Source organism: Candoia aspera, chromosome 4 (genome assembly GCF_035149785.1).
Source record: "Candoia aspera isolate rCanAsp1 chromosome 4, rCanAsp1.hap2, whole genome shotgun sequence".
Taxonomy (NCBI): Eukaryota; Metazoa; Chordata; class Lepidosauria; order Squamata; family Boidae; genus Candoia; species Candoia aspera.
In genome coordinates, this window is record NC_086156.1 from 115,332,570 (window position 1) to 115,360,454 (window position 27,885).

The 27,885-nt window shown below is 44.0% G+C and overlaps 1 gene segment (V, D, J or C); it reads left to right on the top strand.

The window, feature by feature from the left end:
• The first annotated feature begins 370 nt into the window (after positions 1–370).
• LOC134495894 (immunoglobulin heavy constant epsilon-like) lies at positions 371–26,633 on the top strand. The segment is given in 4 exon segments: positions 371–681; positions 23,907–24,233; positions 24,911–25,240; positions 26,168–26,633. Coding segments are annotated over 4 exon segments (1,221 nt in total).
• Positions 26,634–27,885: the final 1,252 nt, after the last annotated feature.

Genomic DNA, 27,885 nt, shown 5'->3' on the forward strand with positions numbered 1-27,885 from the left:
ATTGAAGCTCATCTTTCCTACTTGAGGCCTTTGGTGGCCCTGAGACAAGATTCCCAAATCCCTAGTGCTAGCAATCAAGGGACAACACGTCAGTGTTCATTTCTGCATCTGCCTCAGTTGAGTTTCTAAAAGGGAAAAAAGATGGAAGTTGTTGAAAGGAATTCAGTTTAACTTTTTGCCCTGTTCCTAAACATTCATGAATATGGCAAGGAGGAGGGGAGGTATAAGTCTAATTTGGGAGCATTCTTAATTCCACCTAGATCTGACACCTTCTGATCAAGTTGGAACCATAGATGAGGCTGTGAATGCCATTGTAAATTCTCAGAATCAACAGATGTGTACTCACGATCCTCATTATCTTGACTTTACCTTCCCCTACAGCTACTTCCAAGGCCCCAGCTGTGTTCCCGCTGTCTCCTTGTGGCCAAGACATCTCCACCGCCTCCCTAGTTAGCATGGCTTGTCTTATCAAAGGTTACTTTCCCGAACCAGCCACGGTGCAGTGGAACTCAGGAGCCATCACCAGCGGAATCCACGACTTCCCTTCCGTTTTGCATTCGTCCAGCCACTATACCCACAGCAGCCTGCTCACCGTCCCCGTCAGCCAGTGGAAATCAGGGTCATTCCAGTGCAACGTTGACCATGCAGCCACCCACTCCAAAATCAACAAAAACATTGAACGTGAGTCCAGCAAAGTTACTATTATTTTTCCTTCTAAAAGGCAGTTGATTTGTCAAAGGCAAGAAAAGTCAAATATGAAGGTAAAGAGGTGGGAAACAGTGACAATAGTCAAAGTAATATTATCTGACCTGTCCGGTCATTTGCAAAGATGGTGGGGGGGGGATTCAGTTTTCAGTTCTGGGGGACAGGTTCTAATATTTCTTTCTTTAAAATAATTTCAGGACAAATGATTTTGGAAATAATATTTTGATGGGCTTTGACATGATATATTGTAAAGTTTTCTTCCGTGCTTCATTGAGTTAGTTGCTCTGTTATCTACATGTAACTCAAGCTGTTTTGGCATTTCAACTGTTTATCTCAATGCTCAACATTCAGATTAGTGAAGTGAGCAAAGCAAGAAGGGCTTCTGGAGTAACCATCAGTTGTTGAATGGAATCAAGGCAATACTTGATAGATGTAGGTGGGGAAAACAATATTTGAAGAGGGATTCAGATGAGAAAGATACCTTGGTGAGAGGTCAAGGATTTTCAAAGCCATGGAATCATTAAATCAGAAGACACTATGAACAATCAGAGAAAAATCTGAGAAGACCAATGGATGAAGAATAGGGGTTGTACTAGTCTACTAACCAAAGGACTACCTCCATTAATACCTTTTTACTTCCTGCTTCTCCACCCTGTTATATTGAATAGTAGTTGAATGTGTCATGTAATTCCTCCTTCTCAGGCTATGCAACCAATACCCCAAAGGCCCCTGAGGTCCTCCTACTCCATTCTTCATGCAATTCCAAAGTTGATGATGGGAACATACAGCTGATGTGCATGATTTCGAGTTTCTACCCCAAAGAGGTTGACACTGAATGGCTGGTGGGCAACCGCAAAGGATTGCTGGTTCCATACACTAAGTCTCCCTGGCAGGATGCTGGCAGGTACACTTTTAGTATGACCAGCACAGTCAACATTACCCAAGCAGAATGGCTGGAAGGGAATACTTACTACTGCCAAGTAACCCATGCGGCAACACATACCAAGGTGAAAAGCAGAGCCAGGAAATGTGAAGGTAATAATGATGGAATGCAAATTCTGGTTTGTATATGAGAGCATTGAATGAAAATAGAAAATCAAGGTTGAGGATAACTAACCTTTTTACAAGACCTTCAGTCTTACCTAGAAATCCATACTATTTTCAGTTGAAGTGAAAGGTGAAAGGTCCCCTGCGCAAGCACCGAGTCATGTCTGACCCTTTGGAGGGACGCCGCTTTCGCAATGTTTTCTTGGCAGACTATAGAGTGGGGTGGTTTGCCATTGCCTTCCCCACTTGTCACCTTCCCCAGCAAGCTGGGTACTCATTTTACTGACCTCAGAAGGATGGAAGGCTGAGTTGACCTGAGCCGGCTACCTGAGAATCCAGCTTTCACTGGGATTGAACTTGGATCGTGGGGAGAGTTTTGGTTGCAATACTGCCGCCTACCACTCCATTAAGCTTCATTAATTTAAGGCTTCCACACCTGCTTGGACAACCATATTTGGGGAGAGGGGACATTTTAATGTCTCAGTTGGAAAGCAATACCTGGGCATCAAGCCAAATTTCATTTCATGAGCCTTGGTAACTATGCTTTTCCCCTAGCAGGTGATGTATTATCACACTTTATCCAATGAATATAGAATACTATCCAGAAGTCAAGACAACACATATGAATAATTGGTAGGGGGTCACCTGCTATAGACCTGCATCTGATAATGGAAATCTGGTGTGCAATTGTTCTTTATTACTGATAAGAAAAGATGATTGAGGGGGGATATGAATGGTAAAAAAACATTCCTAACAGTAGGATAGTGGAAACAAAGATGCAGAATGGTGTTGGACTCCACTGGATGACCAGTCATCTGTCTGGTACTGTATTCTTTAATTTGGATTCCAGCATTGAGCAGAAGGTTGAACTCCGTGGCCTAAATGGCCCCCTTCCAACTCTATGGTTCTCTGCAAAGGCCACCTATATTAAATACCACCTTTTCTTTTTTATGATGTGTCATCAAGTGAAGGACTTTTTGATTTCTTTACGATGCTACTGTTCAGGAACCCTAAACCACAGGCATTTAGGAAACAAAGTGAAGCCTAGACTGTTGTCAACTTAAAGGATGATGGATTCCCAAGGGAAGAAGAAAGATGGGGATGAGTCCTTGCTTACTTGTAGATTTATTGAATAGTGTAACCAGTCAGTGGCCTTAGATCTCTTCTGTTGTTGTTCCTGGTAACTTCGTCCAATATTTGAAGGCCCAGGCAATAGGTGGGGGCGGTTTCGTAAATAACAAGCTGATCCTCCACCTGGAGGCATTTAATTTATCTTAATGTTGTGACCTCCATGATTTATACCATCCGTGATTTACGTTAATTGTGTAATTATGTCATTCTGTTAATGACTCAAGTTAAGTCATTGGGATCAATCCACTTTCAGATTTAATGAACGTTCAGGGAAAATGAACCCCCTTCCTCCAGTTGATTCATTAAACTTGGTTTTACAGTAATGTCCTTTGTCTTTAGGACAGAGAGAGGAGAGACAAATTAATGTTATCGTACTTGATGACTCTAGTCATAAATAAAGAGGCAATATCAAGGGACTTATATTTGCGGAATTCAAAAGCAGCTCCAGGATAGACCAGATCAAGAGCCTGTTGGGATGGGGGGAAAGTGAGAGCTGAACAGGGAACTGACATTAGTTTTTTATCTTTAGATGGCAGTAGCTGCTCCTCCAGTACTGTTAATGTGTATATTCAGCCGCCAACACCAAAAGCCCTGTACTCAGACAGAAATAGCAAGGTCGCTTGTGTGGCGGGCAATCTGGAAAGTGATCGGGGACTGGAAATTTCCTGGTTCCGGGAGAAGACTGGACCCATAACTCCTGATCCACTGGAATCGACGGAAGAACAGAATGGTACCTTCACCGTTGTCAGTCGCTTCCCTATCTTCGCCTACGAATGGGAAGCAGGAGAAACTTTTACCTGTTCAGTGAAATATTCAGGCTTGGCTGTTCCCATCACAAAGAAGGTGTACAAGGCCAGAGGTAAGGAAGATGTTGCATTGTTCTCCCTCACAGGAGGTTGTAGGAACATCTCTGTAATATATGGTGCACACTGCAAGCTTGGAGACATGAAAAGGTGTGGTCGGTCATGTGCATCGACAATCCAGGATATGGGTTGGATAGCTGCCTCACGTTAACAAAACTTGCTTTCGGCTTTGCACAATGTGCAACTCTAGTCATAGAATGGCCTGGAAGCCCTGATTTAGTGATAGACGTGAACAATGGGCTTATTCAATGAACAATGAATCAAAGAATCAAAGTTTAGCGAGAGATGTGAACCATTCATTGCTGCCACAACTTTGTCCTACGTTTAATCATTGTGTTTCTTTCCTCGTCCTTCACAAAGGCAGGACTGGTGCACCCAGTGTCTTCATCTTCCCTCCGCCCCAAGAAGAGCTCAACGCAGGGAAACAGCTGACTATTACCTGCATGGCAAATACGTTTGCCCCATCAGAGATTGATTTCCTGTGGCTAAAGAATTACACTCCTCTGCCAGAATCCAACTATGTGAATGTCCCAGCTATGAAGAATAAGCATGAAGATTCCTACTTTGCCTACAGCAAACTGACTGTCTCCAGAGCTGATTGGGAAGAGAGCAATGGGTACGCCTGTATGGTGATCCATGAAGCCCTCCCCATGAAGTTCACTCAGAGGAACGTGTCAAAGACTCAGGGTAAAAAATGAAGACTGATCTCAACCAGCTTCCCCCTGTCAATCCATCCTAGATTTGCCTCTAGCAGTGTCAGACCAAACTGTTAATTATTTCCCTACTCACCCATTTGGCTTCTGGATGAATAAAAGCCAACCCTCTCAGAAATATCTCGGGTTCTGTTCTTTTCTCCTTAGGGGTGAGGTCTAGAAGGGGAAAGGGGCTAATCTGTCTGAAAAAGCAGGGTCGAGGCTTAAGGCCGATACTCCAACAAAATGGAGTTCATCGTTTTTCTATATGAATCCCACAGAAGGCCAAGGGGTATAGCTGGTGTATCTGCAGTACCCCAGTTTAGCCTCATTGCATGCTGCACAGTGAGAAAGGAGTAGAGTGGATGTGTCTAAACCAATGTGGCGAGCTTCAGGACTGAGTGGAGGTTTGAACCCATCAAGTTCAGGACAATTATCCTCTCCTGTGTGCTCCATACCAACTTTCCTAGACTCTTAAGGGTCCCCTTCTCTGTATGTTGGCTGCTTAGCCCAAGAGCAAAAAGTCAGAGTACCTGAACTCATATAATTGTAATTATTTACTGAAAAGCTTCCCATCATCCTAGATCCAACCACCTCCTTTGGCCAACTGCCTCTGTGCCAGAGTTTCTCCATGGAGTCTGGCTCAGGACCATCAGTTGGGCAAAGCTACACTGTTCTCTGCAGGTCCACAATCTAAACTCAGTTTCAATATCAAGGATTGATACCTAATACAAAAAAGCCAAAGAGTCCTCAGGGGAGAGTCTCAATAAGCCATGATGATGAAGGATAATAAATGGAAGAGTCAAATTCACAAATTCCTTCTAAAGGATCATTCATGGCAGGGCAGACTTTGAGTTTGCCAATAGTACCGAATAATTGATGGGAAGCCAAGTGGCAAGTATAAGAAGGAAGGAAGGAAGGAAGGAAGGAAGGAAGGAAGGAAGGAAGGAAGGAAGGAAGGAAGGGATTCAAATTACTGGGTTTGTTACACACTGTAGGCTGAGTAATAAGGGAAAATAGATCAGGATGGGCATTCAAGTCTCAAGACATTCACATACAGAATGCAAAGCTACATGATAAACAATTTTTCTCCAGAAAGACTTCCAAAATCTACCAATAACCAGGACAAATAAAAAAGAACAGCAGTCACATTTGTGCTTAAAAGTGCTTATCAAAATCCACTGATGGACTATCCAAAATTCCATAGAATAGGATACAAACTATACTCACACAGAAAGAAGACGCTGCCTCAACACCTTTGATATTTCAGATGTCATTTTTAGAAAAGAGAGAGAGATTGTCAAGCACCCAAGAACAACACAACTGTAGAAATTAAGTATTAAGATCACTCAGTTTGGACACCTACATACAAATTGAATTTATAACACTCAGGACACATTTGTCCTTGGCAGACCTGATACCATTTTTCCTTGACTTTTTTTTATAGATCTCTCTATTTCATTAAAATTCAGACAAGGAATTCAATCAAATATAAAAATTATGGCTGACAAAGCTAATGTACAACAACAGACACAGAAAAAGCAACTCTACACACCACCAAGAAAGAAACGTCGTAGACATAAGTGCCACGAACTCAGCCAAGCCGCATCTGGTGAAGGATGCAGGCATAACATCTTGATTCTGGAAGATGACAACTAATTCTAAGCTCCTAAGAACTGGACAAGTCACACTTCACTGAAGCAAGTCCAACTATATAAATTTATTTTAAAAAATCAAACAATAATAATATGGAAAAGACAATGGAAAGAAGGAAGAAACAAAAGCATTCCACACAAACAGCTGAAAACGCAAATAAATATGCATAGACAGTGTTTTCTCTCCCCTTAAAAGGGCAAAATAATAATCATTATATAACTATTAAAATATTTTTTTTTAAAAAAGCATATAATAGACGTAATAGGCTCAGTTTGACTGAAAAAGTATGGGCTTTAAGTTATTTAGGAACACAAATGAAACAGAATTAAAAGAGAGGCCTTAGACTATGGATCATTTCCCCAGTAGGGACTTATAGTATCTTCTTTTTTTTTTTTAAAGAATGTTATTAAGATTTCAAAGTAGAGTTAAAATACAAAGTACAGAAAAGCTTGAATACAGAACTGAAAGGAAAAAAAAACTAAAAAGTGCAGAAATAGCAAGAAAAAAATAGAAAAAAATGTAACTTCCGACCTTCTTCAACACACATATGAATGCATATTAATAGCTTAATCTCTTACTCTTAATAAACCTTAATCAACATTCTTTCTATAGAAAGATAACAATTGTCAAAACCCAAAATCAGAACTTCATTTTTTTCAGTTTCAAACAAATAGTCCAAAAGCGGTTTCCAAGTAGAAACAAATCCAGTCACACTATTCTGCCTTATCAGTGCTGTCAACTTATAGTATCTTCTAGAGTTGGGTGATGCTATCAAGATGTTATAAATCATCACTAAGGAAATTGCTATGACTAAAATTTAAATGCCGTACTTGGCAACTTCTCGATTAACCATACGTGATGTGAGTTGAGTAACACATGCTGTGAGTAACACATCACAGCTCTGTGATAGTGATATAACACTGATACCAACTCTGTGAGTTGAGTTGAGTTGAGTTGAGTGCACCCAACTTCCCTGTGTGTTCACAACTAATCCCTGTGCCTTCACTGATTATCTCAGCTGATTGGTGGCTGGAAACCCACTTCCAAATCTCTCCTGAATAATGAAGCACTCGGTCTGATTCTTCTAAGCAAGTCTTTCATAAAATAGGTTACGACTGTGTTATTCCCCCTACCCAACGGTCACCATCTTTATGCAGCATTTGTCATCCAGCAAGTTGTTGACATGGAGAATTCTACCAAGGTTGAACCCAGACCGTTAGACAAAGAGTCAAAGTGCCTCTCATGTTACTCCAAAGGGCTAGGAATAAAAGCCAAAGGGTGACCATATAAAGCACCCACAGATCATGTGATGAATTCCGACCAGAGCTGAATCTAGTCCAAATCATAATTCATGTAGCTCTACCATGACTTCTTTAAGTCCATTCATAGCCATATGTTTCCTAGCTGATATTAAAATCAAATAATAAAAAGGAATAATACAGAACCCACAAGCCAGCGTTCGTTTGAGTGACGCATATATATATACACAGTACAAGCTATCTTCAACACGTATCGCATTAAACAAAGAAACATCTCACGACAGAATCATCTGGAGGAAATATAATCCATAGTTCCGCAAATAGATTAGCATTTTCATAATGGAATTCTATCCAGATGTCCCACAACATTGGTTTGTGGATTCTTGTCACACACAAGGTCTGAAGTTTCCAGTTATATGCAGAATGGGTTAGGAATCAGAGGCACTAGTGGGTGGGTGGATGGATTGATATTTTATGTTGGTGAACAATACGGAGTATGACATCTTTTTACTTTTCCTCTCACAGAGATAGTTGTGACAGTGGACAACGATTACACCAGTGAGAAAGAGGAAGAACTGGAGCTCTTGTGGACCATTCTTTTTATTTTCTTCATTCTCTTCCTCCTCAGTGTGTGTTACAGTGCCACAGTAACACTGTTCAAAGTAAGTGGAAAGGGAGAGAACTTACCTTTTCTCAGTGAGGAGGAGGAGGAACGGGCTTAACATGGAGCCTTTGGAAATAGGACAAGGCAAAAAAGGAGGATCGGCTATCTATGATCAGGACAATAAGAGTGTTTCTTGCCAATATTGAGGTGGGCAGACAATACTAACGGCACGGGCAGTTATGGGCGCTTCTAGGGCTGCACGTGTAACACCCGTGCTACGCGAGCAACATTGGATGCTGGTGTGCTTCCGGGTCCCGTTCAAGGTGTTGGTTATGACATTTAAAGCCCTTCAGGGCATGGGCCCAGGTTACCTGAGGAACCGCCTCATCCCAATCACACCAACCTTTCCACTTGGTCCAGCAGGAAGGGCATGTCGCAGACCCCTCTGGCTAAATAATTCTGACTGGTGGGGTCGAGGAGGAGAGCCTTTTCTGCCATTGCCCCCAGCCTGTGGAACATCTTGCCCCCCGAGGCGAGGTTGGCCCCCACTCTTTTGGCCTTCAGGAACAGCGTCAAGGCCTGGCTCTGCCAACTAGTTTGTGGGTACAAGCGTGAGAGGCAGCACTGGGGGTGGTTGGTGGCTTAAGATGCTCTCTCCGCCTTTTAATTTCCCTTTTTTATTTTCTCTGTTTTGTACTTTTTCTATTTGTATAACGGTTTTATAATTTTTATTTGTAAGCCACCCAGAGTCATTTTTATGGTGAGATGGGTGGTGTATAAATTTAATAGTAATAATAATAAAGCTCATGTTCTTTTTTTGGCCTTCTCATAGTCTTTTAAAAGGCCATACCATTGCAGCAGAACACTACAGTAGAAAGGCCATTGGTACAATTCATCTGTAGAGCTCTTATGTTCTCATAAATGCTGAAACACCTGGGTTGTTCATTACAACACAGTGTGGATGGAGTGTGGTTCTGTGGAAGGACATGGATATACCCCTGCTTGTAAAAATGGTATTATGTCAACTTTTCCATTAAAACAGAAGACAGCACCTTTTTTTTTCAGAAATGAGGGCTGCATCTGCCTTTCAAATAACATGCTAGGTCCATACTCTGATAAGTATCTGGGAATTTGGTTAAACAAAAAAAAAAGGACAGAGCCAGGATAAAAGCTAAGCCTGATTTAATTTCATTGCAGGGTAATTAATAGGATTACTCCCCATGTATTTAAGAATTTTCTCTTTTACGTTAAAGGCCTTAGGGAATTTTAGAAGTGTTTTGAAGGCAACACCAAAAAGTATGGGCAATGCCTACAGCCCGGTTGTATTCTGTCTCTTTCATTCGATATTCGGAGTAAAAATCAAAGTCGTGAGATGAAAAGGGAGAAACAATGGGTCAAGTCAAGTGGAAAAAGTGAGGACTTTCGGGAATAGAAGGTTGGGGGGAAATTGAGATAATTTAACCTTTTGTCCTATTCATTGCAAGAAATAGGGATGGAAGGAAGGGTCAGTAACAAACAGAACCAACACGTCATGAAGGAATCTGTCAACTATGCTTCTCTACCAACTTCGATCCCATAATTTTCTACCCTAATTTCTTCCCAATAGGTAAAATGGCTTTTTTCTACAGTGATGCAGCTAAAGATGCAACCAATGACCGTTGATTACAAGAACATAATCCAGTAGACGATCTGCGGCTATTTCTAGGGAAACCCCTCCTCCTCCTTTGGAGGTGCAACGGGAAGATGCTTGCTTGGGTCTGCAACTCCATCTTCAAAGTAAAGGCCTTGAGCCCCCTTCTTTCCTGGACCACCAGAGATGCAATCTGTGGATGAACATGGGCAAAGAATGTTGCTAGAATATATTCCTGGAGTGCCTGTGTCAGAAAAGCAATTCCATGAAGAAAACCTTCTGGACCAGTATTAAATAGTTTCCTAAAGAGCAGACAGGTCTCATACCCAGGTAGGGATGAGAGAAAATGGGTATCTATAAAAATCCTCTAAAGAAACTAGTTTAGTGCCTGGAGAGTTCATCCATATGCCTTTGTCTCCCATCCCACCCTCTCTGTTTCAAACATCCTGTTCCTCGTTTGTCCTCCTCTAAGCATTATTCCTGAGAGCCAGTTTGGCATACTGATTAAGGCATCAGACTAGAAACCAGGAGACCATTACTTCAAGTTCTGCCTTAGGCATGAAGCCAACTGGGTGGCCTTGGGCCAGTCCCTCTCTCTCAGCCCTAGGGAGGAGGAGGCAAGGGCAAGCCACCTCTGAAAATGTTGCCAAGAAAATTGCAGGGATTTGCCTGTGTAGTCCCCGGGAGTCAAGACTGACTTGAAGGTACACACACACAATCTTCCCCGTCCCTCTAAAAGATCTTCCGCTATCAGACCTTTAGCCTCGATTGAATGTAGCAGACTCACTTCTAGTGTACCTGTTTCAGAGGCCCCCACAAGCACAGCACAGAAATACCTCAGCTTTAAGCATGTCATCCATTTTGTCAGCCGTGCTCCTCTCATCCCCCCGCCAGTCCATTCTCACTTTTTTTTAGACAAGACTGATACTGAGAAAAATTCTGCCACTGTAATGTAGATGGCTTAGTTATTGTTACTCTGTTTGCTAAATAAAGAAATAAAGAAATAAAAACAAATGGACACTCTTTACGGGTAGAGGTGTCTTTGCTCCTTTTTCAGATGTTTGCAAGACCTAAATCCTGTTTGGGGTGGTGAGCTGCTTTTCTGAACTGGGACACCCAGACCACCTCTCTCACTTAGTCTCTCTCTGCCTGGGTTCCCACATCCAAACATGGTTAATTGAACAGATCTCAGTTGGCTGAGTTCATGCAACAGGCTAAGCCATTAACCTTGTTTTACAAAATGGCTGGGTGTTCCTACAGGGGAGGAGGGTATCTTGAAAACTGGATTGCTCTTCATATTTGCTCTGGAAGGAAGGATTAAAAGACTTGGAACAATTACATGCCCTCCCAGGTACAGTATGTCTGTACTGGCTCTGGAATGTAGAGGCTTTATGCAATGCTATTTACTTTATCCTTGCTTTGCTTTGCTGGGGGTCTAGAGCAAATGAGGAAATATCCACATACCTACAACCCCCATGGTGATGGCTCACCCACCTCTGATGCCCACGAGATAAGGAAGAAGATCCAAATGGGAGCATATCTCCTGTGCAATTAGAGGAACAGCCTCCTGTCACAGTAGCTCCATCTCCTGCATATTCCAAACAAAAGTATTTCAGAGCTGACCACAGTGGTGTAGACGTGATGAGTAGGGGGATCAAGGAGCCTAGGAGCCAGCCTCATGGATGAAAGCAATGTGAATTTCCCCCTCTACCTATAACTGACTCCATAAGGTGGCTACTATACCATATTGAGATAGTATGTAGTAACAGAATCTTGTAAGTCTGCCTAAGTTTTCCCTTTCCTCCCTCTTCTACTCTAGAGAGTCACAGGGGAACCAGTCTTCTTTCTACTACTCTCCTGTTCCCCTGGGCTTAACACACGCACTTATTGTTGTCCTATGGATGCCTTCTCCAAGGTTATCTCCGTACCTCCCTTACTGCCTTCCCTCTGCAATCGCACTGCAGGAGGCCAGCAGTCAGCCAACCAAGGAGGCCTGAGAGGAGATGATGGCAGTGGCTGCAGAGACTGAGGACAGGAAGAGATGAACATGTTGCCCTGGCAGCTGTGCTGAAAGGCATTGGAGGGACCCGCCATCCGGCTCCTCTGCCAACTGTATCCAAAGTCCGGCCTGCCTTCCCAGTGCCCTCTGCAGCTTGCGGTTGGTCTACATCCACCTGTGGTACCTCCACACCACTGTCCAGCATCTACAACCAAACATGGCATGCTGGCTGGGGATCTCAGGGAGCTGTAGTCCTGCAGAAAGACATTTGGTTAGGAAGGGTTGGAAGGGACATCCCCATCATCATCATCATCTATAGATGCCTAGGCTTAGTAGATGTGAGTTAAGAGGCAGATGTCTGTCAGCCCTTCAAGACAGGCCAGCTCACAAAACAGACTCTGCAGGACTCCAGGAATTCTATTTTATTACTTTAGGGTATAGTAACAGAAGTTTGAAAGCCCATCCAAAACCTTTTTAAAGACAATGAAGTCAAGGTGGCACAACTGTTCTAAGACTCTTCCTCCCACTTTCTACTCTTCCAGGGCTGAGTAATCATTTTATCTCTCCCACCTCCTCCTCAAGGTCAGAGCTAAATCCTTCTGCACCTGCTCATGGAAAGGTAACTGGCTAAAGGAGAGGAAGTAGAGGGCAGGAATAGATGGTGCTAAGATACATTGACATACAGATTTTACTTCTAGAATAGATCTTACTTCTTATTTTTGGCTGCGTTTCCTTTGCATAGCGGAAATGGAGGCAGTTATTACAGCAAGCATCATTTGGGCTTTGAGTGAGAACTCTGGGTTGATTTGTTTGGTTTCTTGGACATCCATGGTTGGAGTCTTCTCCAACACCAAAGTCCAAAAGGGCCAGTACTCTTCCTATCTTGCTTCTTCAAAGTACAACTTTCTTTTCCATAGAGTATCAGTGGGAAAAACACTGCCTGCATAATTCTGAACTCTGTAGGCAGAGACCCATTGCTGTAGGCACTGAGAACAGCCAATTTGGTACTGCTGCAAGTGGGCTTTGGTTTACTGGGAAGGAGGCAAGTGGAAAGCATTCTTCTTTCAGTCACTTGACCTGACACCTCCCCAGAATGAGTGTCACTGATTCAGGAATAATTCAAGTCCTTATGATGAACATCATGGTCAAAGAACTAGAAGGGTCTTAAAAGAAAGAAAAGACGGGAGGGAGAAAAAAGAGAAAGATGAGCAACTTTGTCTAAAGAGGTTGATTTCAGTCAGCTGCTTCCTTCATTGAGCATCTTGCACAAACACATACAAACTACAGCAGAAAATCTCAGAACTCAGGTCATAGTCCATCAAAGACAACCAATTCGATTTGACCTACAGCTTTCCCTAGTCCCTAGCTGGCTGGAGGTGTTCACTTCTAGCCACAACAACACCAAAAGGACATAATGGGTGTTATGACGTCACAACACAAGCCTCTCCCTTTTGTACATGTGTGGTATTCCTCTTTTTCCGAAGCCTGAGAGGGGCACCTTCTGCTGCTGCTTGATTCTTCACACCTGAGTTTCTGTAGTTGGTAAAAAGGATGACCTTGTGAGAGAAAGGGAAGATCTGTTACCAAGGGAATGAGTAGATAAACATGGCTGAAGCCCGGATGAGGGGACAGAGGCCCAAAATCATCTCAGACAGACACACACACCCAAATTCACATGAATATAAAAGAGGGAGGAGGGGAAGCGCATTCAGATGTGCAAGTTAAAGTACTTCGAGGCCAAAGTGGAGTCAGTTGCTTGGTCTGGTCTATCTTGTAGACTGACAGTTTTACAGGTTTTAGCTGTCTCTTGATTTAGCTAGACTGACAGGTCAGATTTTCTTCTAACCTCTTGCAATAGGAAGTCCCCTGTTTACCATAAGCCTACAGGATGGAAAGCAGGGAAAATAACATTTCCAAAATAAAGGGAAGGTATTTTCTGTTTCTGCCAAGGGAAAGTCTCAGTCGCTCTTCTCTCTCTCTCTCTCTTACAGTACCTGTATTAAAATAACCTTGTAGGCCTCTACATTACCAATCTGAGTAGCAAGGATTCAGGTTTCATAGGCAGTCTGTTCATTTGGGAGACATTTTTCATCTTCAGTTCAGGTTCTGTGGATGTTCAGTTTAGAATACATGGTTTGACCACCTCCGTTTGCAGAAATCAATCTGCATTGTTCACCAAGGTGACGCACCAGGGTCACCCTGCGAGCACTAGTGGAACATTTAATCCTCAGATTCCTTAGGTCAGCTCTGATTATGGCAGAATTTAGGACTCTGCGAGGGGAGATTTTTTTTATTTCCTTGCTTTTCGTTTTTGTCTGTTTTTGTTTTTTGCTAATCCATGAGGGCTTTAAACCTTGACAGAAAAACACACTTTCTTCTGTCTGAGTTTTGGAAGTAGATATTATTGGTACAAATATACCTTCTTATAGCATATTTGGGGAGTGGCTGGGTAGCGTACTGCCTTTGGAGCAGGAGACCGGGGTTGAAATCCCATTTTGCACCTACCTTACCAGCAGGGGTCCTTGGGCAAAGACCCCCTGATGCTTCACCTGACTACCTCAAAATAGGAGAGTGACATGAACTAAAAGAGTCATGCCGGCTTGGACATCACCTGGATTAACAAGGTCCACACCACATGTCGGGGAACTAGGACAATCTGACCATAAGTGGGCTGCTGGAACAAACCATACATGGATGAGACAAGAGAACCTGGAATGGATGGAATGCTACTACAACAGCAGACCGAATGAGAGGGGAGATATGAAAGGCATGAGGGGACTCTGGATGGACAGAAGACCTGCATCCACACTAACTGCTAGACACCCAACTAGCTTCAACATAGTGAAGAGCAAGCTGCTCTCACAACGTGAGATAGACCAACTACACATTATATCCCAGACTCAAGAAGACCCAGAAGACCCAGGTCTGAGACTAATTTCCCTCCCCTACCCCCTTTTCTAATTTAGAGATGGGGAAATACCTTTTTTCTTCCTTCAAGGACTTCTTCAAAACTGATCTTTTCCATAGGTTTCTGGCTCAGTCCGTATCCATATCTTTCTATAACGGATTCTTGTATGGGGGTTTTTTTCCTTGACTAAATGGGAACCTGAAGTTCCTAAAATGATCCAGGAAGGCCCACTTCCAAGTGTCCCACCTTTTGAGATCATGTGGATCTTGGTAATGAGATCTCAGGTCTAGAATTCATGCCCACTTACCTTTTACGTGGCACCTCATGTGCTCAATGCAGATTTGCTTCTTTTCCACCAAGATGTCACTTGCTTTTATTGCTCAGATTATTTTGAGGGACCAACTTCTGGTTGGAAGTCTGTATCTTGTTTTATCAGCTGTGAAAGTGCTGCTTAAGGCCTTTTTTAAAAGACATTCTGAGGTGGTTTTGGAGAGTCTTGTACAAATGGTTCAAAATGTGTTCCCAGCGCACTCACTCATATTCCACATCAGTGAATAACTTGTCCTCGCCATTCAGGTGAACCCAACCATCTAGGTGAAATAAAAATGGGGAAGCGATTGGAAGAATGGAAAAGATGAATAAAATGGTTTAATAAGAAGTAACGAGAGGTATGTGAATGGCATGAACAGGCAGCGTCCAAATGTAAAGCACCTACAGTCTGTTGGATTGGGCTTTTAAAAAACCTATGTAATACATAAATAAATGGCTGGTAAATTAAATAATTACATACATATCACTACTCTCCATAAGATTTATACCCATTTAGGAAGGGAGGTTCGGTCTGTTTTATGCTCCAGAATGCCTTTACCTCTTATTCGGACAAAAACATTGGAGCATTGATAGATTAATGAAGTACCCTGCAAGAAACTATAACATAAAGACAATGATGTGGAAATTTTTTGTTGGCCAAATTAATTGTCAGGTTAACTTGAACAGCTTTGTCTTGCCTGGTGTTGGCACTTTTGGGGTTCAGAAAGAGATAACTACTGTAAGAGGAGAAAATGAGGAAGTCCTCTGTGGCTGAGACTTTTTTTGTTCTTTCTAAGATGGCACCTCTTGGATCCCAATTATATCTCTTGGACCTCACCGGTCTTGTTTTTTTCACACCTTCACGCCAGCTCAAAGAGTGTCACTGACTAGAAAATTCTTTTTTAGGACATTAAGAACAAGGTGAGGGGAAAACTCTGAGCCAGACTACAGATTGGCAGCAGAGTTTAATGATTTGAACTGATGCTGGCACTTGGCTTGGTAAGTACTAAAATTCATCAAATTTGGGGTTTGGGAAGATCAAAATGTAGAAGGTTAAGGTAACTGAGGTTGAGGTTTCCCAACAGATGCTGAAATAGTAAAGCTTGGTCACCACCATCTTCCATGTATCTCACCATGGAAGAAACAAATGGACTGAAATTCTTGATATCAGGCTTAGAACAACTTGTAAGGTAGTTGCATTCCACCACAATCCCTGAAGTCTCAGCTGAGCCTCCCAGTTGAGAACTTCAGTGACCAGGCAACCTGTAGTACTACCAGAAGCTAACCCTGCACTCCTCATATTCCAGATGATGGTCCAGCTTCAGTAGGCTTTGCATGCATACCCGCCATGTTCAGCTGGGAAGCTGATGGAGAAATTCCAAAGCTGGGGGTGAGGAGAAGCTGAGCTCTCTTTGTTAGCTTCTTCCAATGTTCACAAACAACCAGGAAGCTTCTTGTTTAACCACTGATCTACCTTCCACTTTGCTCATGTCTTTTTTTAGCATTATGTAAAAGAAGCTGAGGTGTATCAAGTCAAGTAGTTGAGAATCTGTCTCAAGTTAGGAGATTCATTTGTAAGATGCTCAAAGATGTAGTTTGTAAGGAAGATGCTGGGACTGAAGAGCATTTCAGAAAGCCTCATCCAAACTCAACTGGGATGTGTTTTGAACTCTCAATTCAGGAGGAGACAAGCTGAGGGGGCAGCAGTATGGTTACCGAGATATTCTCGCAGGCTTGATATTTAACTGGGAAGTTTAAGCTTTACCAATCAACGCCAGGTTCTACTAGCGAAAATCAAAGGAGATAACTGATAGCTTGCCCCAAAGATAATATTCAGCTAGGATATTTCTGAAGCCTCAGCTGAGACTTACCTAGGACTAGGATGAGCTACCTGAGCATCTGCTCCAAGCCTGACCCTCAACTGGTAGCTTCTTGATCACCCATTTGAATTCTAGGATCTGGACAGCTTGGGGTAGTTCATCTGGGAGATCCTTCACTTCTCTTTTAAGTTGAGTGTCAGAAGAAAGGAAAGCTGTTCCATATTGGATCCTTCACTGTGCCGCTGTGCCTAGCTGAACTCAGAGGTTAGTCAAGCTAGTAGGCAGAAACAGACTACTTGGGTGTCTACTCCCAGCCAGAAGCCCAACTATGAGCTTCCTGATGAATGCTAGGGTTCAGAGAAACTAGCAGAGAGTAAGGGTATTATCTGGGTGCCAAGCCTGCCACAGCTGGGAAGGGGTGGATTTGAAGCTTCAGGAATTGGAAAGAATAGGGCTCTCTGGGGTCTGGTCCAAGCCTAAAGCTCACCCAAGAAATTCTTCGCTTCTGAGCTGAGCCGGTAAGGCAGCCTGCAAGGGTGTTTCCTGCAAACTGTATGCTCAACAGTGTGTTGCATAAGCTCCTAGCTGAGTCCAGAGTTCAGATCAGCTGGCAGGAAGAAGAAAGCTAACTGGGGACCTGCTTGGTGCTCTGTGCTCATCTGCAATTTTTTGGATCATCTACTTGTACTTTAGGGTTCAAATAAGCTAGCAAACAACGAAGATGCAGCTTAGATGATTGCTCAAAGCCTGCTCTCAACTGGGAGATCCTAAAGGAAATTCCCAAATGCCTCAGCCATTGTTAACCTTAGAACTCACTGGCGATAGGAAAAGCTTCCACCAGAAAGGTCTTAATCCCCAGCTGTGCTTTGGGACAGCTGGTTCCTCAAAGCTGGTCCTGCCAACATGAGCTGGAGGAGGTTCTGGATTGCTCCTTAAAAGTCTCTCTCCTCACAGATAAATGTTAGGCTACAGTCAAGCTACTGGGCAGCAAAAAGAGGCACTTCATGTCTTGGCATGTGGAAAGGGGAAGCAGAAAGTGTAACCCCATCAGATTTTAGCTGGAAAATTGCTGAGCTGCTAAACTGGGATTAGGCTGCAAGCAGGCTTGTGTCAAGGAGGATGCTTGATTGGGAAAGGTTTATGCACCATCCATAGAATTTAAGCTTCAGACTAGGTGCTGGAGAACCAAGCACCCGATTTGAACCCCTATGCCAAGGCTAAAATTCTTTTAGGAGATCTCTAATCTGCCAGATGATTAACTGGGCTGGGGAAAGTGGAGGGACGCTTGGGAGATTTTGTCCTCCCCACCTGATCATCTTGAGAGACTCTGGAATTCCCAGATCAAGATCATTAGGCTTCTGAGAAGGTATAAGGGTATGCGGGAATGACCTTGGGAGACAGAAGGAAGAGCCACAGAGAGAGCTCGTAATCCTAGTCCTGCTAACAGAAGGTGGGAGAAAGCCACAGAAAAAGTCAAAAGCTGTTAAATAGACAAGCTTCTGAGTAAGGAGGCCCCAAGGAAGCAAGTGGTGAAATCAAGAGGTTTCTGATCTTCCCGACCTGAAGATATATGTTTACTTTTTCTTTATCTGCTTCATTGACTGCCTGAAGCCTAGTGGTCAGGGATACTAGATGAAAATATGCGCCCAGTCTGACTCTTGTACGGAGATGAATGGCGGCTTCATAGGAAGTAAGATGGGTGAGGGGCTGCATTAATGCAAGATTCCTTGCTGTTTTGTTCAGAATCAAACTTTAAGGGTGCTCACTGGGGCCAAGGACTCTAACAGGGGGGTTTCTCCAAGCCATCAGCTCCCCAATGAAGCCACTTGAAAACCTTAAATACTGTAACTTCTCCCTAAACTCAGCTAGGAATTTTTTTTAGAGCCTGGTTGTAAATTCAGATCCCCAAAAGCTGATGCAAAGCCTTTAAGAAACTGAATTGGAAACCTGATTGGCTCCAGGCTTGAGGCTCAGACGGGGAATAATTAACTTCCTGCAGCATTTCTAAAGCATTGGAAGCAACTGAAGTGGGGTGGTTATTGGATCCTGAATCAGCCACCTCGGCATAAGGAGAACCAGTTCAGAGCTTCACTGCAGGGTATGCTGTTCATTCCCAAGGTCACTGGCAAGAAACATGGTCAAACCAGGTGTTTTACCTCTTCTGGCATTTCCTTCTAGGTAGTGCAATCTACTAATTTAGAACAGCAGGAAAGTGCAATCTGGGGTATCTGAGCTTTTGAAAGATGGACGTGCATGCAATTGCTTGCTAAGGTCTGCAGAGTAAGGCCTGCAGAGATGAAAAGGTGGTTAGCAAAGGTGATTAGCAATCCTAGTTCTGTTCCCCATTTAGGAATGAATCTGTGTAACAAAGCATGAAAGGAGAGACTCTGTTGATAGAAAGGATCTAACAAGGTAGGTTAGCCTGGTGCTCTTGTTACTGGGACATCTCGGGTTCTAGATCCATCCCCTGCAGGATGCGGACTAGATTGTACCAAGCAGCTCGGAGGCTGAAGGGGAGTTCTGCACACAGTGGGAGCTGAGCCCTGACTGAGACGTTTAGGCTGTCATAATACTTAGGATCTTCTCTACTGCTAGATAAAAGCAGAACTGTTCATTTACTAGAGACACTTGAACCTATTGCCTAGAGCAGACTTCCCCAACATGGAGCCTTGCAATGTATAGACTTCAACTCCCATAATCCTTTCCCAGCATGACCGTTGGTAACAGATGCTAGGCACTGGGGCTCAGCAACCTGGGAAAGCACTAGAACTTAACCTGAGATCCCAAGCATGGTTATAGGAGTCCTTCTCACTCTGTCTCAGGAATGAATGACCTATCATTGTTAATTGGCCCCTTGCTGGACTACTGTGGTGTCCATCTGGGCCTGTTTGTACCAACTTAAGTTGAAAAGTTTTCTTCTCTTTGCAGGCTGGCCTAAGTCCCGATAGTCTCCTGAACATAAAATTTATTTCAGCCTAGTAGTGGGGAGGTATCAAGTGGTTCAGATAATAGATGGTGCCAGAATGGCTTGAAAACAATGTGGATGAACAAGATGAAATGCAAGTTCCTGGTGAAAGGTTAAGGTCAGGAGTGCCAACTCTTTTTCTTTATTGGTCCCTGTGTCTTTAGTGCCAGCTTGAATCCAGGTGGATTAAAGGATTTCAGGTTTATCTCCATTTGTATCCTGGCTAGGTGGCCTTGTTAGATGAAAATGTCTTGTTCTGGCAACTGAAAGCTTTAAAGTGGTGCATCATCCAATGGAAAGGAAATATTGGTCAACGTTTAGGGATACAAATTGGGTCTCTGAGCCCCGCAAAGTTCATAGCACCCGACAGGGAATCCTCTGCATCCAGAATTCAAGACAGAACAAATTGGAATGGAATCTACAAATTAACCTGGTTTGTTTTTGGCTTAGCTGCAAATTTCTCTCTCGACGGCGTGATCAGCGCTCCATTTTTTTCCACTGCAACTTGCTTGTTCCTTTACTTCAACAAATGCAAGGCTGTGATGGCCAAAAATGGGGCTGAATAAGAGGAAGTAACAACTGAGTTTCAGAGACGGGGCCATATTTTGAGATGCCTTGACTCAGCGGGTTTTCTTCTCCTAAGAAAGCACATTGCGTATTGCAGCTGATCTGTAAGCCACAGTCAATCTCTGTTTCATCCCATAGATTTTACCTGGATGCTGTGATGTGCTTCTTTCTCTCAGATGGACAGGGCTGCTACCATTTCCCCATCATTTTTCTTCTTCTGGGCAATTGACTGCAGCCTAAATTGCATAAATATAACTGAAAATGAAATGTTCCGCTTGTGGAAAGAAATGGAATGTTCAGATTGTGCCACTGTGACCATTTTCTGCCTTGTACATGAGCAGAAAATTAATCCAGAACCTCTTTTTCCAGGAATCCAACTCTCTTTATGCAGAGGGATTCTTTTAGAATTTTTTTAGATTTTTTATCCCACCTTTATTATCTTTATACATAACTCAAGGCAGAGAACATACCTAGCACTCCCTCCTCCTCCTATTTTCCCCACAACAACAACCCTGTGAGGTGGGCTGGGCTGAGAGAGAGGGACTGGCCCAAAGTCACCCAGCCGGCTTTCGTGCCTAAGGCGGGACTAGAACTCTCATACCACCACTGATTGGCTCTTGGGCTGAGAGAGAGGGACTGGCCCAAAGTCACCCAGCCGGCTTTCGTGCCTAAGGCGGGACTAGAACTCTCATACCACGCCTGATTGGCTCTTGGGCTGAGAGAGAGGGACTGGCCCAAAGTCACCCAGCCGGCTTTCGTGCCTAAGGCGGGACTAGAACTCTCATACCATGCCTGATTGGCTCTTGGGCTGAGAGAGAGGGACTGGCCCAAAGTCACCCAGCCGGCTTTCGTGCCTAAGGCGGGACTAGAACTCTCCTACTATGCCTGATTGGCTCTTGGGCTGAGAGAGAGGGACTGGCCCAAGGTCACCCAGCCGGCTTTCAGGCCTAAGGCGGGACTAGAACTCTCCTACTATGCCTGATTGGCTCTTGGGCTGAGAGAGAGGGACTGGCCCAAGGTCACCCAGCCGGCTTTCAGGCCTAAGGCGGGACTAGAACTCTCCTACTATGCCTGATTGGCTCTTGGGCTGAGAGAGAGGGACTGGCCCAAGGTCACCCAGCCGGCTTTCAGGCCTAAGGCGGGACTAGAACTCTCCTACTATGCCTGATTGGCTCTTGGGCTGAGAGAGAGGGACTGGCCCAAGGTCACCCAGCTGGCTTTCAGGCCTAAGGCGGGACTAGAACTCTCATACCACGCCTGATTGGCTCTTGGGCTGAGAGAGAGGGACTGGCCCAAAGTCGCCCAGCCGGCTTTCGTGCCTAAGGCGGGACTAGAACTCTCATACCATGCCTGATTGGCTCTTGGGCTGAGAGAGAGGGACTGGCCCAAAGTCACCCAGCCAGCTTTCATGCCTAAGGCAGGACTAGAATTCATGATCTCCTGGTTTCTAGCCTGGTGCCTTCACCATTAGACCAAACTGGCTCTCATTTTTTGGCTTATTTTTTTTAAGTAAACTATTCTAAAATATTTAAATTTTAAAAATTTTCAAGTAATTTTTAATTTTAAAAATGTTTTTAAAAAGCATGTATGATTTTAATGCAGATTTTTATTGTTTTCCTCTTCAAACTAAGTCCTGTGCAAGCTAGGTGCTGTGTTGCTACCTCGGTGAGAATCCAATCTAAAGCGTCCTCCTGTCTCCTATCCCACCTTTTGGTGATTAAAAATACCTAGACCTTTCCCACACTCCCCCCTTGCCACAAAAATGTGGCCCCACTCCTGGCATTCATCACTTGATGGCTGTACATTTTATTTGGGGGACAGAGTAAAATGCCTTCCGTGTGGTTTGATGTAACTACTTTGAACTCAGAAATCTAAACTTCCCTGATTTACAAAAAATTGCAGTTTAAGGTCTGAAATCTAGGGCTTAAGGAGAAGCAAAGGTATGAATAATCTGCAAATTCAGGACACTAAGAACCTCAGCTTTTTTTAAATTGAAACAAAATTCTAGGCCTCATAAGATGAAAATATGCTTGACGTCGGTCTCCTTCCACGCACTATCAATAATTAAATAATATTTGCAGGTGTTTCCAGATGACGGGTCTCTCTAATGGCACCATGTAACTATTCCATATTTATCTCCTTAACTAATTCTATCTGAGAAGGAAAAAAATCAGAACAACTGCAGGGCCGCAGTTTCCTGCCATTTTCTCTCCACCAATTCACAGGAATAAGTGCAGAGCAGTGCATTTCAAACTTGGCAACTTTAAGAGGTGTGGACTTCAACTCCCAGAATTCCCCAGCCAGCCATGATGGTTGGGGGATGCTGGGAGTTGAAGTCCACACCTCTTAAAGTTGCCAAGTTTGAAACGCACTGGTGTAGAGGAATCCGCTCTAGAAACCCCCACGTCCATAAGGGGATTATTTTATTTTACTATTTTATTTTATTTTATTTATTGTATCCTATCCTTCATTGTTCACATTTATCTGGCCACCCCTCTCACACAAGGCGATATGTCTACACCATCTTCATCATACTGCCTTTATCTTCCCCTACAGCTACTCCCAAGGCCCCAGCTGTGTTCCCGCTGTCTCCTTGTAGCCAAGACATCTCCACCGCCGACCAAGTTAGCATGGCTTGTCTCATCAAAGATTACTTTCCCGAACCAGCCACGGTGCAGTGGAACTCAGGAGCCATCACCAGCGGAATCCAGGACTTCCCTTCCGTCTTGCATTCGTCCAGCCACTATACCCACAGCAGCCTGCTCACCGTCCCCGTCAGCCAGTGGGAATCAGGCTCTTTCCAGTGCAACGTTGACCATGCAGCCACCCACTCCAAAATCAGCAAAAACATCGAACGTGAGTCCAGCAGAATTGCTGTTAACCTTTTTCCTTTCAAAGGGCAGTTGATTTAGCAGAAGCAAGAACAACCAAACATGAGAGTGAAGGGATGGGAAATCGACATATCGTTCAGGATAATATCAGTTTTCTGCTCAGGACCAAAAGTCCTACAGTACAAAAAATGCCTAAAAATGGTGCCTTTCCAATATGATTTGCAAGGGCCAGGTGGCTGACGTGAGGAGAAAAGATTTGGAGCATTCTAATCTGGAGAAGGGAGAACCCAAGTCAAGCCATTTGAGATTTCAATGATGATAAATGCATGCACGTCTGGGGTGTTTTCTAAGGTCCACGACATGTTTCAGGGCAATTTGTGGGGGTGAATTATAAAAGTGTTACTGCTTTATTATTCTTGAAGCAGCTTTACCAATAGGAAGCGTTTGCCAGGTTAAGTATCTGTCTCCCTTTTCTTTGTGTGGAATGGGTGAAATGAAAAAGGATCTGGAGGTGTCTGAGGCCATCCCAGAAGAAAAGGCAGAAGAAAATGGGGGGGCATAATCCCTTTGCCCTTCCCTGTATCAGGAGCAGCAAAGCCAACCCATGCAGCAGTAGGGCCAAGAAACCTCACCCTTTGAAAAGGGGTTAAGAGGGGATGAAACTTAATGAGAAGTAATGATCATTAAACCATGGGATCGTTAGGCCAAAGGGCAAATAGAACAAGAATCGGAGAAACAAGACATCAATGGAGGATTATTTTACCTTAGAATCTGCTAATCAGCTCAATCAGTTCTTTAATTTGCCCTTTGTAGTCCTGTTATAGTTCATTTTTTCTCAGAAGGCCCCCTGGAATGGAACAGAGTCCAGGGAATAAGAGGTGCTGCATCCTGAATCACTAAAAGTCACTCCCTCCCCACAGGCTATGCAGCCCTTGAACCAGTGGCCCCCAAGGTCTACCTGCTCCATTCCTCATGCAACGAGATAGATGGCCTCATATACCTGGTGTGCATTGTTCAAGGTTTCTTTCCCTCAAAAATTGTTGTTGAATGGCTGGTGGGCAGCCACCATGGATTGCTGGCTCCACACACCGAACTTCCCAAGCGAGATGTAAATGGGCACACTTTCAGTACCACCAGCAAGGTCAACATTTCCAAAGAAGCTTGGCTGGAAGGGAATGTTTACTACTGCCAAGTAACCCATGAGGCGTCACAAACCAAGATGAAAAACAGAGCCAAGAAATGTGAAGGTAATAATGATGGAATGCAGACTCTGGTTTGTATAAGGGGGCATGGATGGACAAAAAACAGAAAATCAAGGAGAAGGATAGATAACCTTTTAAGACCTTCTCTCTCATATAGAAATCCATACTATTTTCAGTTAAACTTCATTAACACAAGCAAATTCATTACCTGCTAATATGCAGATATTCAAGTAAATCCATTTTTCTGGCACATTTGGCAGCAGGAATCATGGGTGCAATAGAGGAAGATTTCACAGTTAAGATGTCCAGCAGATGGAAAACTATCCTGTGATAGGAATGGGCATCTTAACAAGTAGAATGGCCTGAACCTGATAGTGGGGCATCATGTTATCAGAGATATTGTAAGTCTTAGTGGGCAAGTGTTGCCTTTACTGATAACATGCTTTCTTCTTTTCAAATATACGTCCTGAAGTGACCCTTCCTCTCATTTTACTGTAAAGAGTACTCTTGTGAAAGGGAGACATGGAAAACTGAGCCAGTGGTCAACTGGGGTAAGACAATAGGAAGCACACAGGACAATTCTCCATTCACAGACTAAACAAGCAACATTTTACCCCGAAAAGCTCAAGAGCTGATTGAGAAGGAAGGGAACAAACCAGGCCAGGGGTCTAAGGGAAAAGTGAGGAGTGATGTAAGGGCTGACCTGAATTTTGTATCCATAGATGACAGCACTCACTCCTGCACTGGGGCTAACACCTACCTCCTGCCCCCACGTCCAAAGGACTTGTACATAAACAAAAATGCCAAGCTCTCCTGTGTGACTGTCAGCCTGCAGAAGGAAGAGGGGTTGAAAGTAACCTGGTCACGTGAGAAGCAAGAAGCCATGCATCCTGAATTAGTGGAGGTGACAGAAGAAATGAATGGAACCTTCACTGCTGTCAGCCGCCTCCCCGTCTCCACCCAAGACTGGGAATCAGGAGACGCTTTCACCTGTTCAGTGGAATATCCAGGTTTGACTGGTCCCATCGTTAAGACGATTTCCAAGATCAGAGGTAAGGAGGAAGCAGAGCTGCTCTCCAACCTGGGGACCAATACATTTATTTCCCAACTGCTTCTTGGCACAAATGGGAATATCTGCCATTCACAGTGCATACCACAAGCTCGGAGACCAGGCAGTCTAGAGTAGACGGCTCACCAGTCATCAACTGTCTCCAGTCATGCGTCTTTCTTTTGTTATCTCTCTTGACATCACGGCATCTGGGGCCCGATACATACTAAGCTGCTTTACTTAGCTTCTGTGACAATTGTGCAGATCCTTAACATAGAATGCTTGGCCCTTGTAGGAGCCTATGGAGGTAACTGAATGAGTGCAGAACGGGTCTACTTATATCGTGGATTGATACCAAGCAGCACACTAAAACCAAGGGAGATATAGATGGGGCTCGGGATTCCCTTTGGCCCCATCCTCTGTGCATGGAGTGCCTCTAGCGTAAAGCTTGGTTTCCTCTTGTTGCGCTGCAGGATCATATAGAAGGCCTCTGGGAAACCCTTACAGAGCTTTAGATCGTCTGAATAATCTTCTGAGTGTATTTATTGCTGATATACCAGGCACATCCCTGTCCTGAAGAGGGACGCACAATGTGGGATGACGCTGCCAGGCGTGCCTGTGGAGTCAATCCCTTCAGAGCTCTAACATGTCCTGCCTTCAGAACATCCATTGCCCACATTGGCTGAGGTTCTTATCTCACCTTAAGTTTTGTTTTGGCTTGGAATGCTATGTGACCCCCCAGTCTATTCTGTGTCATCACAATTGTGGCTAATCTCTTCATCTCACAAGGGAAGCAGTCCTCAGGGGTTGTGAGCTACAATAAATCATGGCTTAGTACATGGGAACCCAATCACTGCTTCCATTACTTTATCCGAAACTAAATAATATTTGCCTTTCTTTCCTTTATCTTTTTCTTTCTATCTTCACAAAGAAAACAGCAAGGAACCCATCATCCACATCTACCGTCCCATTGAAGCGGCACAGAACCCTCGCAATTCAGTTCTGATCACCTGCTTAATGAGGTGCTTCTACCCAGAGGTGATTGATGTCCAGTGGCAAAAGAATGGCAATGCCATTTCAGAAGATGACTATGTCAACACCCCACCTGTGAAGGACAAGGGAGACGATGGCTTCATTTTGTTTAGCAAATTGGCTATCCAAGCAGAAGAATGGAATGAAGGGAATGACTTCAGCTGTGTGGTTGTCCATGGGGGCCCTGGAATGAAGGTCACCCAGAGGAGCATAGAGAAATCTTCGGGTAAACGTTGAAGACTCCCATCAACGTGCAGGGTCTTCCTAGATTTGTCTCTCCCATTGTCAGATCCAATCCTTGTAAATAATTTCCAGGCTTATGTGTTTGGCTCCTGCCTAAATAAAAGCAAACCAACTCAGAGGTATCTCAGGTTGTGCTCTTTTCTTCAGCCAGTTTGGGGACTTGGCCAGGATGAGGGATGAATTCTGGAATGAGGAGGAAATGGGCTAATTTCTCTGAGCATTAGAATGACGATTTAAGGTTTGTGCTGGAACGAAAAGGGATTTCACTTCTTCCGTATCAGTGTCAATTTGAGGGCCAAAATCCTGGGTCTTCCAGGTGAGTCAGGAGCAGAAGGGAAGTGTGCAGACCAAGCAGCTGAGCTTCAGAGTCCTCTAGAGATTGGAACCCACATCGCCTCCCATCAGACTCCTCTCTACTCCACACTCATTCATTCTATGAGGGCTCAGAAGACCACTTTCTCTTGTATGTTGGCTGTGGTCTTCTGACATAGGAACGGAGTTCCTGCAAAGCTCTGACAGAGTTGACTCAATAAAGGTCTGATTCGTGCGTCCAGATGAAATGCCGATTTCAGATTTATTGATGGTGTTTGCAGATTAAAGCAAAAAGCCACGACTAAAGGCAATTCTCACGCAAGTAAACAGCATGCAGACGCGTCAGAACCCCCTTCACATTCCATCCCCCCTTCCTTCAACAGTTCAGCATTCCAGCTCTGGCCATCTCCACCTGACACGACCTTGGACCCCCCCATTAGACGAAACGCACTTCTTCCTCACTCTCAGCGTCTCTCCCCCTCCCATCCAGAGCCTGAGAACACAATCAAACGATTTAACTATTCTTTAATTGTGGATTCTGACAGTTCCTTTAATTACAATTAGTTATTTACAATTTCCCCATTAGGTTTCTCTTGCATCTCTCTTTGTCCCTTGTCCTAACTCTTCCAGTCAAGTGCCACCAGATCAGAGCTGAATGGGAGGCTCTTGGAGGTAACATGTAAGCCTTTGAACGTCCTCGGACTTGATCTTGATGACTTCCCTACCCAGTGGTGCCTCCAAGGACTTGCTTGCTTGCTTATTCAGTTACTTTTTTATAGCATTTGTATAGCCCCCCATCTTAGAACCAACATCTGGCAGCTTAAAACCCAGCAATAGAAACAATATATACAACTATAAAAACAAAAAAACAATAAAACAAAACCAGACAAACCTGGCCCTGCAACCACACCTCATAACGCAACCCACCACATTCTCATCCTGGTCTGACCTCACGCTATTTGGGCATCTGGAGCTATCCATCCCTGGAGGTGAAGTACGGAGGTGGACAGGGTAGCCTTGGAAAGCCTCTGTACTAGAAATAGCGGAGGGTCATGTAATGCA